The 13,753-nt window shown below is 38.2% G+C and overlaps 1 protein-coding gene across 1 annotated transcript; it reads left to right on the top strand.

Moving 5' to 3' along the window:
* Positions 1-690: 690 nt before the first annotated feature.
* LOC107818553 (uncharacterized) lies at positions 691-11,524 on the top strand. Its single transcript, XM_016644586.2, has 9 exons — positions 691-1,276; positions 1,360-1,603; positions 1,701-1,850; positions 9,188-9,245; positions 9,338-9,430; positions 9,774-9,872; positions 10,258-10,349; positions 10,640-10,699; positions 10,798-11,524. Exons 1-9 carry the CDS (start codon positions 1,071-1,073, stop codon positions 11,059-11,061), a joined length of 1,266 nt encoding a protein of 421 aa, XP_016500072.1. The 5' UTR covers positions 691-1,070; the 3' UTR covers positions 11,062-11,524.
* Positions 11,525-13,753: the final 2,229 nt, after the last annotated feature.

Raw genomic sequence — 13,753 nt, 5'->3', positions numbered from 1 at the left:
CCTAGGATCACGCTCTTCTTTAATGTCAATTATGAGGGCGATTGAAAAATGTGTAACGGTGAGCATAAATGACAAATTCTTTGTAACAGACAGTGTACTAAATACTTGTGGAATATTCTCCATTGAATGATACAGGTGACAGGTATTTATTGCATCTTTATGAGCGTCATTCTTTGCGGTGACTAATGGAACAATTGTCTTTAGTTTTAACTATTCTGTGCCTTCGGCTCCACGTGTGACTCTCTCATGCAATCACCTATCATTAACATATTTTACCCTACACTAGTATTATGGATACAAAGCCAATCATATTGGATATTTTGCTGCATAGTTTTTCAAAAATCAGTGAAATGACGTTCATAGAATATGAAACAAACTATACTGGCTAAGGAGAAAGAAAATGCATAAATGATGTCATGGAATAGATGGATCCGCAACTATGAATCGAACCACTTCAAAATTTATACATTGAATGGGTAATGATGGAGGGAGACCCCAAGTGTAATTGTGAGCGATGACCGATATTAGTGGCAAAAGAGAATAAGACAAAACAAGGAGGAGAGGGCATAGATGTGGCCACACTTGAGCCTAAAGATCATTTCTACACTTAACCGTCTAAACTTAATATTTCGGCAAAATCTCTATTCAGAATATCTTAAATGCTCGCTAAGCAGCAAATACTTGGACCTTGTTCATTGATACCATAGTTTGCATTACAATTAGAGTCGAAGTATATATGTAAAATACCCATTTGTTGTCTCCGATTCTATAATTTTTAACTTTTTTCCTCCTTTTTTTTGCCCTTTTCACTTTATAACACCGGTTTAACCAGAACGGTAAAATCCGTTATCCATGAAAATGTGCTAATGACACAGTTTTATTTATTTAGCTTATAGAACCCGTTACGGTGCAATAGGCTTTTGGAGAACAAGACAAAGTGCGTGACTTGGGCGATGGGTTTTGCTAGGGCTTTGTAAAATCGCGAAACCTCCCTTCGTCGGACTGTCAATCGACAGTCATTTCCTCTCTCTCGAACGTCCAATCCACATTTCCGATTCACAGAAACATCAATGAACGCGGCGAGGTCGAACTCCCTCAGCAAGCTTCGGCTGCTGAACCACATACTTCAATCGCCGACCACCAGAGCAGTCTCCACTCTCTCTTCCCCGATTCTAAAGCAGTCCTCTCTTATATCCAATAAGCTCCCGCCACGCCAACTCTCCCCTTTCTTCACCTCCGTCCGCCATTTCCGTAACGCTCGCGACCCCAGCGTGAGGTAAAATTCTCGATACTGTTCTTATATTGCTATAATTTTACTGTAATTTTGTTTTCTGTGAATAATTTGTGATTTTTATGAAGATATGAAATCCCGCCGCCAGTTAATTGGGGAGTACGAATTGTGCCTGAGAAAAAGGCTTATGTTGTTGAGCGGTTTGGGAAATATGCGAAGACGTTGACTCCTGGAATTCACGTATTGATCCCTTTCGTGGATAAAATTGCTTATGTGCATTCGCTAAAGGAAGAGGCAATTCCTATACCGGACCAATCTGCCATTACCAAGGACAATGTCAGCATTTTAATTGATGGTGTTCTCTACGTCAAGGTTAGAAAACCTTAACTAGCTTTGGATTGAGCAGTTGTTGGTTGTGCGCTCACGGAAATGAGCTGATGATGTTTGATTTTTGCTGTTTTAACTGTAGATTGTGGACCCTAAATTGGCGTCGTATGGGGTTGAGAATCCACTGTATGCGGTAATTCAGCTAGCACAGACAACTATGCGAAGTGAGCTTGGTAAGATCACACTGGACAAGACCTTTGAGGAAAGGGACACTTTGAATGAAAAGATAGTGGTGAGACTTTTACTAGCAATATTCCGTAAAATTCTAGCCCCAGACCCCTTTATTTCTGCTCATTAATAGCATTTGTCCAGTATCTATCTGTTTTTTATCATATATGATAACATGTGGATTGTTTGATCAGTTCCTTGGACTTATGGTTAGCTGAAGCTGAAAATAGAGTAATTTGCCTATGCAATCTGTTGGATGTGATTCTTCACGCTTGAGATGCAAGTTGTTGTATGTGATTATTCATTTTGGAGATTTGAGCTAAGAATTTTTGATTCGATGATTTACTTATCTTGAATTTTGATTTTGTAAGTTTCACATAAAGTTGATCTTATCAAATAAGTGTCCCATAAGGTTGATAGATTTACCTGCTAGAACTTTGTTTGGTATGGTTTTAAACAACTCTACCATTTTAAACAACTCTACCACTCAAGACAGGCTGCCCTCTTTCTTTTTTTTCTTTTATGACAGAGGTGTCCGGGCCAACTAATGATGACGTCAACTATACCATCAGGCATACCAGGTAACTCTTCCCACCAACGCTTAGGTAGATGGGAAGAAATCACCTAGTGTTTTTTTTGCCTACTAGGATTTGAACCTGAGACCTCATGGTTTTCCTCCCACATCATTGACCACTAGGCCACACCCTTGAGTGACTCAAGAATGCTAAACTTGTTGGGAAGCATAGACTTTAGCCAACCAAGCAATTTTTCTCTTAAATTTTTTAAAGCAAATAGACATTGTAAAAGCATGAGCCTTAGTTCACCTAGCGCATGCAATATTAATGCTCCTTTTGCTGGTTTTGCAACTTGACATTGCTCTAATAAATGGTTCACATCATCTCGCAACCATTTACACATGAAGCACCAGTTGACATGTGTTATATCCCTTTCGTTATATTTTTAGCAGTTAGTATCCCTGCTTTTACTGCTATCCATGTGAACAAGCAAACCTTTCTCGATGCTCTAGGTATCCAAACAGAGAAATATGGGCATCCACTATCCTCTCTTTTCAGTAACTTGTGTTAGAAGGACTTCCCTAGTAACTTGTGTTAGAAGGACTTCCCTAGAAAATTCGACTTCCCCTGCCTATAGACTTCCATGTGTCCAGCTTTGATCGGGTGAGATTTGGTCTGTAAGGTAATTTTATCGGATTTGAAGTCCTTTTATCTTTCGATGTTGTATGTTTATTTTGAATCTTAAGTTATATAATGATCCATCATCTTGTTCTTTGTATAACTGGTCAAATGCTATCCTTTCTGGCCCGATATGCGGAAAATTAGTTGGGTATTCGACACTTAAGATGTCATCCCTACACCATTTGTCCTTTCAGAAGCTGATCCTGATCCCATTACCAACTTTAAACGTGACGTTACAGCTGAACTCTTTCCATCTTTTCATGATATCCCTCCATAGTTTGCACTCATAAGGTAGAGTGGTGTTTTCGGTTTTCCATTCCTCCTCATCATACTTGTCTGCATTCACTTTCTTCTATAAGCTCTATTTCTCATTACTGAACCTCCGAAACCACTTTCTTAAGAGTGCTTTGCTGAATACTCTTAAGTGTTTCAGCCCGTGCACTCCATACCTTAAAAAAGATGTGACCAAGTTTTCTATCACTCTTATCGATGCATGCGTGGTTGGGACACTTGAAAATGAATCTTTTTATCCCATAAGTTGTGTTCCTCTAGAAATTTCATTGTAATGTCTTCAACTTTTCTATCACTCTTTCCGATGCATGCGTGGTTGGGACACTTGAAAATGTGCTCCTGATCAGGCTTTCTTTACCTCCCTTCGCCAGGTATCTTTTCTGGCACTCTGTCAACCTCTTCTCAACTTTTTCTAATTTAGGATTTCATACTGCAAGGCCCTTGTGTGATGCTCGTAATCGATGGTCCTAATGCTCATTGTAATGTGTCTACTACATTTATTCATTTGGTGTAAACTGCAAATTGTATATGCAATCCCAAGCAAGTTGGGGTCGGCCATTTAAGCCCATCTTAATTCTGTTGACATGAAGGTTGTATATTTTTTGTGTACATGTTGGTAGTTCCTGTTATCCCAAATTACCTATTCTCTTTGTATTTCACCGTTAACTGACTTTTTTTCACTATCAAATTTGTTGCTTTGTTTGCTATAGTGTAGTTATCCCCGTGTTTTGGATAGCGTGCGACGACAAATAGCGACGAGGGCCTGCTTCACTGAGGCGAGAGGCGAGAGGCGAGCAGCGAAGCGCTCGCCTTTTTGATGTGAAGCGACAATTTATACAAAAAAATAAAATATTATATATATAACTAAAAACTCAATAGCAATAATATATTAATAAATATATTAATTCAAAAATTAAAAATTCAAAAATCCAAAGTGAAGCTCTGAAAAATTGAAAAACAAAAAACAGAGCAGAAAAAAGAAAGAAGAAGAGAAGAAGAACTGAAGAAGCTCTCTGAACTGATGAAAAAACAAAGCTTTTCTCAGACTGTTCTGTTGAGTGCAACAACAGTGATAAAAAACAGAGCAAAAAAAAAAGAAAGAAAGAAGAAGAGAAGAAGAAGAAGAAGAAGAAAAGGAAGAAAGAATAGAGCAACACAGACGCTGTTCTGTTGAAGCAGCAACGATAAAAAACAGAGCCCAAAACAAAAAGAAAGAAGAACAGAAGAAGAAGAAAGAACAAAGAAAAAAATTGGACAGAGTCACATAACAGAAACTCGAAGAAAGAAGTAAGGAGAAGAAGAAAGGAGAAGAAGAAAGAAGAAAAGAGATGAAGAGAAGCATACCTGATTAAGAAACTTGAAGAAGAAAGGAAATCGTTGGTTTGATGTAGGCCTGCTATTGACTTGAAGGAGAAAGAGTAAAGAAATCGCGAGCCCTAATTTTTTGTTTTAACAAATCGTTGCTGCCTTCTTCTTCATTCTTTTTTTGCAAAAAAGCGACGCTACAGGTCGCCACACGCTACAGAGGCAGAGGCGCTCGCCTTTTTGAAAACGCTACGCCACATCATGGGAAAGCACCTTGGTAGCTTTGCGCTCTCACAGGGCCGTCGGTATCCCTGATAGAAAGAATCAAACGTCGAATGGTCCGAATGAATGCTACATCAGGAGCCGAGTTTACTTCACTCCCGGTGACCTGCCGTTGTAACAGCAATATGGGTGGAAGTGACTATGTGATCACGGCTTCCGACACAACATTCATCCAGACAAAAGCCCATTGGCTTTTCAAGTAGAGAAAAGGTGGAAAAGAAATTCTAGGAGAGTAATCATTGAATGAAAAAACGTGTAACGTGTATATAATATGTAAATGTAAATACCTGGTCGATACCATATCTCAATCTAGGAAGCAGTTCCTCTACAACACCGAATCCAACAGTAGAAGAAAGAAGAGTCTCGTTCAACCTCCTTTCAAGATTTGATGATTCTATACCAGCTTACCAAACTGACAATTTATCATTCTATTGGATCGTTGTGAGTCCCGTTGACTGAGATTGGTTCACTCCGTCCTGCCTTGACTGCTTATTCTGCCTTGTACACTGACTCCTATTCATATAAGATATTCTATCTTAACTGGCTCGTGAGCAACGACGATCAAAGAAGATAAGGAAATGCCCGACTGAAGTCAAAGACAGGTAAGGGGATAAGAAGATCAGTCTTTCTCCTCTGCAAAGTATAGAAAGGTTCATAATAAGCTTTGGCAGCTCGCCTCGCCTCGCCTCACGCTATTAGCGCTGAGGCGAGCGCTATTTACAACATTGTTATCCTATTTTGATTATGCTTTAGTACTGAGGTAACACTGAAGATCTAGTTTATTCAAGTAAAATCATGTCCGAATGGATATAAAATTGACTTTTTGAAGAATTTGAATATTGTATGATCCAGAGTCGGATCTAGGATTTGATGACTACGGGTGCCACTATTTTAATGCAAACTTGCCACTAGTAAAGTTGATTGAATTAGGGTACATTTAGTCGGTTTGATCCGTTGAATTAATTCGGTTCGGGTCGGTTCGATCCATTTTGAATTAATTTAGTTCGATATACAAGATTTTTGGTGCATAAATAAATAGGTGATCACCAAATTGAGTAAGTTTTGTCCAATGCGATCTAATTTTCTTGATTCAAATTCTTAATAATATGATTAAAAAATAAAAATAAGAATTTAAAATAAACAAATACACCGCTTCAATCTACACGTAGCTAGATTATTGTTATCTTTGTTGATACTATCTATTTTTTTTTTTGAGATGGTACCAATTTTTATATTCAGAAGCACAAAGGCTGTGTTGGCCATAGCAGTGTTATAAATAGCGCTCGCCTCAGCGCTAATAGCGTGAGGCGAGGCGATGCGAGCAGCCTGCGCTATTTTGGCTCCGTTGCGTTGCGATTGTAAAAGGCGAGCGCCTCTGCCTGTGTAGCGAGAGACGCGCTGTGGCGTCGCTTTTTGAAAAAAAAAGAAAGAAAAAGGCGCAGACATTAAAAGAAAAGACCAGCGACTTAAAACATTAGGGCTTGCAGCAATTTCACGTTTCTTTCTTCTTCAACCTTCAAACAACAGAGCAGCCAAGTCCACCCAAGACGATTTCAACCTGAAAGCATTCAATTTTCTGCCATCCTCTTCTTCATCCAAGTCGATCCAGCCCAGGTTTCTTCTTCTTCCTTCTTCCTTCTTCCTTCTTCTTCCTTCCTTCTTTCTTTCTTTCTTTCTTTCTTCCTTTTCCTTCTTCTTCTCTTCTTCTTTCTATTTTTTTGCTGTGTTTTGTCGAGCAACAGTGCAGACCAGAGAGTCTGCGGCTCTATTTTTTTTTTCGTTTTTCTTCTTCTTCTGATCTTCTCTTCTTCTTTCTATTTTTTTTGCTTTGTTTTTTGTCGAGCAACAGTGCAGCAAAAAACAGAACAGAGAGTCTGTTTATGCTCTGTTTTTTTTCGTTTTTCTTCTTCTTCTGATCTTTTTTTTTTTTTTTTTTGTTGCTCTGTTTTCTATTGAGTAGCAGTATTGCACCCTGTTTTTGCTATTGTTTTTGCTCTGATTTTTCAATTCCTTCACTGTTGGGAAGAGGCAGAGGCAGAGAACTTCAAAACTTCAAACCTGAAATTTCTTCCTTTTTCAGTTATAGAGTAGAATTAATTGCATATTGTGATATGAATCTACTATGACTATCTATTGAGTTTTTAATTTTTGAATTGATATATTTATTAATATATTATTGTTATTGAGTTTTTAGTTATATATATAATATTTTATTTTTTGTATAAATTGTCGCTTCACATAAAAAAGGCGAGCAGCTTCGCTGCACGCCTCTTGCCTCAGTGAAGCGGGCCCTCGTCGCTATTTGTCGACGCACGCTATCCAAAACACTGGGCCATAATTACAGAGGAACGGACCAAAATATACAACAAAAATTCCTATCTTCTTGCATAGTCCCTAGAACATCTATTAAAGCTTCTGTGTCCACTGTGTATTCTTGTTTACACCAAAAATGAAATAACAGTAGGCAATTCATTTTTATCTTTTGAGTTGAGTTGGCATTGTCTTCAAAACATCTTCAATTTCTCTCTTTCCAGATAGTCCACCATATGCAGGCAGGAATCAGATCCCATCTATTCTTCTCACTTGCACTTCTTCTCACCTTATTCCAGCATGACAGCAGGTCCTTGGTGCTATTTGGCATGACCCAGTGTATCCCTGTTAGAGCTAGGAATATGTTCCAAATTTGAACAGTCACTGTGCAGTGTAAGAACAGGTGACTATTAGTTCCAATTTTGATACTATCAAAAAATTTGGAAATCAAGAAAAAAATATATATATTAGAAGGATACAAAGAGAAAATGATTAAAATCATGTTCAAATAAAGATCTAGAAAAACAAAAAGGAAAGCAAATATATAATTTAATAAATAATAAAAATGGCTACAAAGAGAGAGGGAATGCAAAGATGAAGATTGAAGAATTAAAAGAAATAAAGAAAAGGAGCAGAAAGAGAAGGAAGAAAAGGGAACAAGGAAAAATAGGCAGTGACTTAGTGAGTATCGATCCTACATCTTGCAGGTGGAAAGTTGGCACTTTAACCATGGCACCTAGAGTGGATTAGTGACTCCGGGTGCCACTATTACATATATACCTTTTGTTGTGTAAATTTTCAATACATATATGAAATTTTACCCAGCGCACGGGTGGCATGCCACCCCCAATGCCCTACATAGATCCGCCCCTGATTGTATCTCTCTGTCACTTTTTTTGACAATAAGATGTTTGCAAGTTTATATAGAAAGTCTCATTTTTGGGCAGGTGAAGACATTTTAGAAAAGACAGTAATGCTTGCTTGTTTCCTTTTTTCAATCATTTATGGTTTTCCATGTAGTGTTCCTGTCCTTTTTGTGTGTGTTTGTTCTGTATTGTTTTTTTGTTTTTCCCCTTTTTTGTGTGAGTTCAGTTATTTTATTAATCATTAAAATTTAAGTGAATTACCACTTAAATTAATTCGTCAACTTGACCATTAGGTGTCTAAGAATGATGTTAAGAAGAAACTCCAAGATAACCAACTTACTAATAAAATAAATAGGTAAGAGTTGCTGAGTTAAGACTGCATCCATGATGAGGGTGCTAATATCCACCTATTACTGATTCTTTCGCCATATTCTGTGGACTGTATGCTTTATGAGATGTCTGATGCTACTTTTCTCGTTGTATTGGTAAAACTGAGTCCATTTTCGTCTGGCACATTTGAAGGACGAATAACTGCAACTTTAAAAAACAAGAATCTCATGAAACTAATAAATGGAAATATCATCCAAAAGAAGTAAAGAATTTTATATGCTTAATAAATCGTGTAAAATCAGAGATGAAATTTCGTGGGAAGGAAAGGAGGGTAAAAACAGAACATAGGTTTGAACTAGCAGTTTCAACTGTTTTTAGCCATAAAGGTCATTGATATTGGAGAAGTTGTTTGCTCTGTCATTTAGATGTGCTTCATGAAATCAGAGGAACATCTATAATGGAACGCACAGTTAAATGAGAAACGACTACTGGTGTAAGGTTTCATACTGAATCTAGCGAAATTAGTTGTGTATTTTAACTTGATAACGAATGTTTTGCTCTTCACCATCAAAATACTGCTTTTTTCATCTTCACTTCACTATTTATCTGCACACGAATCCTGAGTCGCTTGTTGAATGGTCATTATCAGCATCAAGTTCAGTACCTGTTGCATATGTTTTATTTATGGCCATATTGATGTTAGCTAGGGATCAGTATTAGTACATAAGCCTATTTAGATGTAGGAACCATATTGGTTGCATTCTAATTCTGCCAGCTACGATGCTTGAGTTTGATCCCTCTGATGCGCGCTTTTATTGCAGATGGCTATTAATGATGCTGCACAAGATTGGGGCTTGAAATGTCTTCGATATGAAATAAGTATGTGGGCTATTCTGCTGATTTTTTCATCATTACAAAAAATGGTTGTGGCTTTACATTGCTGGATATGTCTGTTATCCTTCTTATTTCAGGGGATATATCTCCTCCTCGTGGGGTTAGAGCGGCTATGGAGATGCAGGCTGAAGCAGAACGAAAAAAAAGGGCTCAAGTTCTGGAGTCAGAAGGTAATAGATCCTCTTCCTGTTGGTTAGTTTGCAAAGCAGCAGAAGGGCCATCCCCTATTCTTATGATATCAGGGACGACCAGCTTATTACGTACATGTGCACATAGATCTATCGAAAAGTTTTACCATCTGTGGCAGCTAACATTAACAGTCAATCTGTTCTTACTAAATGTGTAGTCTACTTACTGTAAATCTTTTTGGCTGATAACTTAGTAAGGCCTTGTATGAGCGAAATGATTACCATGCCAATGTAAAATATCAGCTTGCTACTTTTTGGAATTTCAAGTATTTCAATCTGACATGCAGGATTTTTTTATGATGATATTTTTTGACATCTATAACAGGAGAAAGGCAGGCAAATATTAACATTGCAGATGGAAGGAAGAGTTCAGTGATCCTTGCCTCAGAAGCTGCAAAAATGGACCAGGTCAACAGAGCGCTAGGTTTGTTTACTTAGAACTTCACATTTTCCTTGTACTTTAGTGAGATTCAACTCCCCTTGTTCATGGTCAAGGAAAAAGTAGAGTTGTTTTGCTCCAGTGAAACTCTCAAAAGAAGTGCTAGAATTTTTATAAGGAACTGATTTTTTATCCGCCACGGCGACTGTTGGATAAGGTTTAGTGGATGGGTTAGGGTATGTGTGTGTGTTCTCTTTGGTTTTAAAGACTATAAATGGTGTTCATCATGGTCCATTACAGTATTTGGTGCCTTAATGTGGTGCCAAGGTGTTTCAAGTTACAGATAACGTTTTAGTCCATTAATGCCCTTTTCAATCTCAGCTTTCACTGGTTCTCCTCACTCATTTTCTTTTCTTATTGATTGAATCAGGTGAAGCGGAAGCAATCCTCGCTAGGGCACAAGCTACAGCAAAAGGGATAGCAATGGTGTCACAAACCCTTAAAGAGCATGGTGGTGCAGAGGTGAGGTTCTTTGAACACCAGCAGTGCTGGTCCTGATCCAGCAATGGGTTATTTCCTTCTTCCTTCTTCCACCCTATCCCTTCTCTTCTGGCAGTTCTGAAAGTGGAACAGCCGGCTGCTTTCATACTTGTAATGCACCAACTTACAGCAAAGTGTTCTCCATAACATGCAACAAGAATTGAAGAGACATAATTAACGAAATCCACTTAGTAACTTGGATTGTCATATAAATTTTATTGTACCTTCGCCAATCGTAGTCATGCTTACAGCTTTCAATATTTGGTTTGTAGGCAGCAAGTTTGAGAATTGCGGAGCAGTATATCCAAGCATTCAGTAATATTGCAAAGGAGGTGAAGCACAATAGTTACATTATATTTGTGTCAACTGTCAGGAGTAAGTTATTTGCTCACATTCTTATTGTTTCTGTTTGCCTTTCTCAACTTTGAAGGGCACAACGCTGTTACTTCCTACGAGTGCTGCTGATCCTGCTAGCATGATGGCTCAAGCTCTTGGCATATATAAAAACGTAGTGGGCAAGAATTCTGGAACTGAACTTCCTGGGATCTCTCAATCTAAGTTGACCAGAACCACCAGGCAGAGTGATTCATCTGCAGCCACTGGCGATGACAGCTCTCTTACTGCAAAATCTGCTGATGAGGATCATCTGGGTGACCCTGTTTTCTCTTTGCAAAGCCACAAAAAGGATGATTGAGTGTCAATGGAGAAGTTCTCATTTCTATTTTCTTAGCTTTGTGGAGTATCTAGCATTACATGCATCTAATTCCTGAGTAGGTAATATGGCAATGATAAGAGTGCCTATTCTTTTGGCATAGAGCTCACTTGCATGCATCATTTTGGCGATAACTGTGTTTTTGAGAATGGCTGCTATGTTCTGGATGAGACTTTTCGGAAGGTAGAAAAATGGAGAAAAGAAAATAGTAAAAAACTTACAGTTACCTGGCTTTAGTTCCCTCCATTATGTCTTGCTTGCTTGAAGTCAAGGGCATTATACTAGTTGACTCTCCTTTGAAGTTCGAAGGGTGAAGCAATTCCACAGGTTTATTTTTTTGGAGAACATCAAAGGTAACATACGTTCTTTTGCATAAGAATCTGTCTTCTGATTTCCAAGTTTTTAACTTCTATAAAATAAGTGGAACTTGTACTTTCTTTGCACGTAGATTTTGTTTTAATTCTCTCCACGAAGTGCTGGCCTTGTCAACAATAAAACTACCTAGTAGATTGCTGTGTTTTTGCAAATGAATCCAGTTGAACTTGGTCGAAAAGCCACAAAGACAGTAGCAATAATTGCATCCTAAATACTGACACGGCCAATTAATAGAACAAGCGTGTTTTACTGCATTTGCAGTCTGAATTCTACTAGTATCTTGAGGAAGACTAGAATATGCAGCTTACTGGTATAACTTTTAAGACTCAAAAACAGTGACAGAAGTTTCAATGTTCAATATTGTGTATTAAATGACGATTTGAGCTACTTAGGGCGAAAGGATACTTGAAATAACCTCCAAATGCTCCACCACAAGACGAGTGTCTGTAGGCACCCAATCGTCAAAGCTGCTCCAATGAATATATCCATTCACAGGTTTCAGGATTACTCTATGTTAAATTGAGACCTCCGTATGTGACCCCATCAAAAAGCAAGTGTGAATGTCGAATCGCGCGCAGACAAGTTCCCGAGAATAGAATTGCTCATATATAATGTGTTTTTTTAAAATTTCATATTTGGAATTGAATGTTGGAAATCTTCAGTTGTGCCTGAGGGGTGTGGGGTGAGTAAAGAAAAGAACATGACAAATCTAGAAACGTTTGGAGTTAAATTTAGAGAAAAAATCCGAGCATGCTGCTACTGCACCAACAAAAAGCAGCCTTTCTTATTTCTGCCCTTTAAGGAATGTCTTTTTAATTGATAAATAAATGAATACTCTTGACGAAAATTTATACTTGGTGACTACTAGTGTAAGGAAGAAAATCGACTTTCATAATCAATATGTAGAGTAGGATTGGAAAAAGAGTAATCTGAATAATTCTATTAGGAGGAAAATCGACCTTCATTATCAATCTGTAGAGTAGGATTTAACAAAGACTGATCTATGTTATAAACATAGTAGGAGTCGAATAGCTTCTCCAGCCTATTACCTCTCAGGACTGAGATATGCTAGGAAATATTAGCATCGTTTCTATAACGTGATACGACATCAAGTTCCATTTAACTTAGTAACCAAGAATACAGTTGAATCTCACCCAATTCCTAACTCCTCTTACACCCCCCTCAAAACACACACACACAAGGGGATCAAACCACGACCTATACCTCTTTCCATTCAGATATCATGATCTCCCCTTTTTTTGGGGGGTTGGGGGGTGGGGGTGGGGTAACAATAATTTTATGACTCAGTTGGTATAACTTAAAGAATACTGGGGAGCGGAATGAGATCATGGCCAGAGAATGCTATTAGGGTTATGGTAAGAGGCAGCAGCTGGAGGACGAGTGCGGGCTGGGGAGAGAAAAGGGAACGATAAACCAAGGGAAGAGGGAAGTAAGCAGTAGCCTAGAAGGTGAGGAAGAAGGGGGCTCGTGAAAATGCTCACTTTATCTTTTGCTCCCAACTATTCCCTACAAGGAACGGCAATTCTAACCAAGTAGTGACAGAACGAAATGACATTAAGGGCAGAGTAAATATAGATTGCAGACATGCGAGTGCAACGAAGCAGCAAAATTACCTCCATTTTGGGGTCGATGCATTGTACCAAACAGGCCATTAATCATTTTCTAGATTTTGAATTGAATAAAAAGTATTTAATCAAACATCTCCCCAGCCAAACACCAGATTGAAGTTAAAGACCGCAAAGAAGAACATCTTAGATTGAGCTGATCCAAAAGAACAGAAGATTGCGGTGCATAAAGGCAGCCTGATTCTTTAGAAGCCTAGCAAGCCAATATCTGTTGCTTTCCTCTGAGGTTAAAATCCAAACTGACCTATCAGCCATAAGAACTTAAAGAGAGATGTAAGGCTACGACGGTCTTAACCTCAAGAATTGACTCAAACTATCTCTTGATCAAATTTCTCACATATTCACAATCTCCTTCTTAATAATAAAATGTATATCCCTATTGCCATACAAGAAGACACGTCTACAGCGATCATAACCTCAAGAAGTGATTCAAACTATCTCTTGATCAAATTTCTCACATATTCACTATATCCTTCTTAATAATGTATACCCCTATTCCCATACAACAACAAATACTGCCCAAAAGCTGTTGGGCTCAGCTATATAATCCTCTACCAGGGCGGATGTAGAGTATGGCCACCGAGTTCATCTGAACCCAGTACTTTCGTCGCGGAGCATAATTTTATGTGTAAAAATTCATAAAAATTGCAACA

Source organism: Nicotiana tabacum, chromosome 4 (genome assembly GCF_000715075.1).
Source record: "Nicotiana tabacum cultivar K326 chromosome 4, ASM71507v2, whole genome shotgun sequence".
In the NCBI taxonomy this organism is placed as follows: Eukaryota; Viridiplantae; Streptophyta; class Magnoliopsida; order Solanales; family Solanaceae; genus Nicotiana; species Nicotiana tabacum.
Note: the sequence above shows the minus strand (reverse complement) of the source record. Positions and strands in the feature narration are given on the sequence as shown.

Coding starts and splice junctions, on each gene's coding strand:
- LOC107818553 (XM_016644586.2), top strand. CDS start 1,071: ATGAACGCGGCGAGGTCGAACTCCCTCAGCAAGCTTCGGCTGCTGAAC. Junction 9,246..9,337: donor ATGTCTTCGATATGAAATAA/GTATGTGGGCTA, acceptor TTCTTATTTCAG/GGGATATATCTCCTCCTCGT. Junction 9,431..9,773: donor TCAAGTTCTGGAGTCAGAAG/GTAATAGATCCT, acceptor CATCTATAACAG/GAGAAAGGCAGGCAAATATT.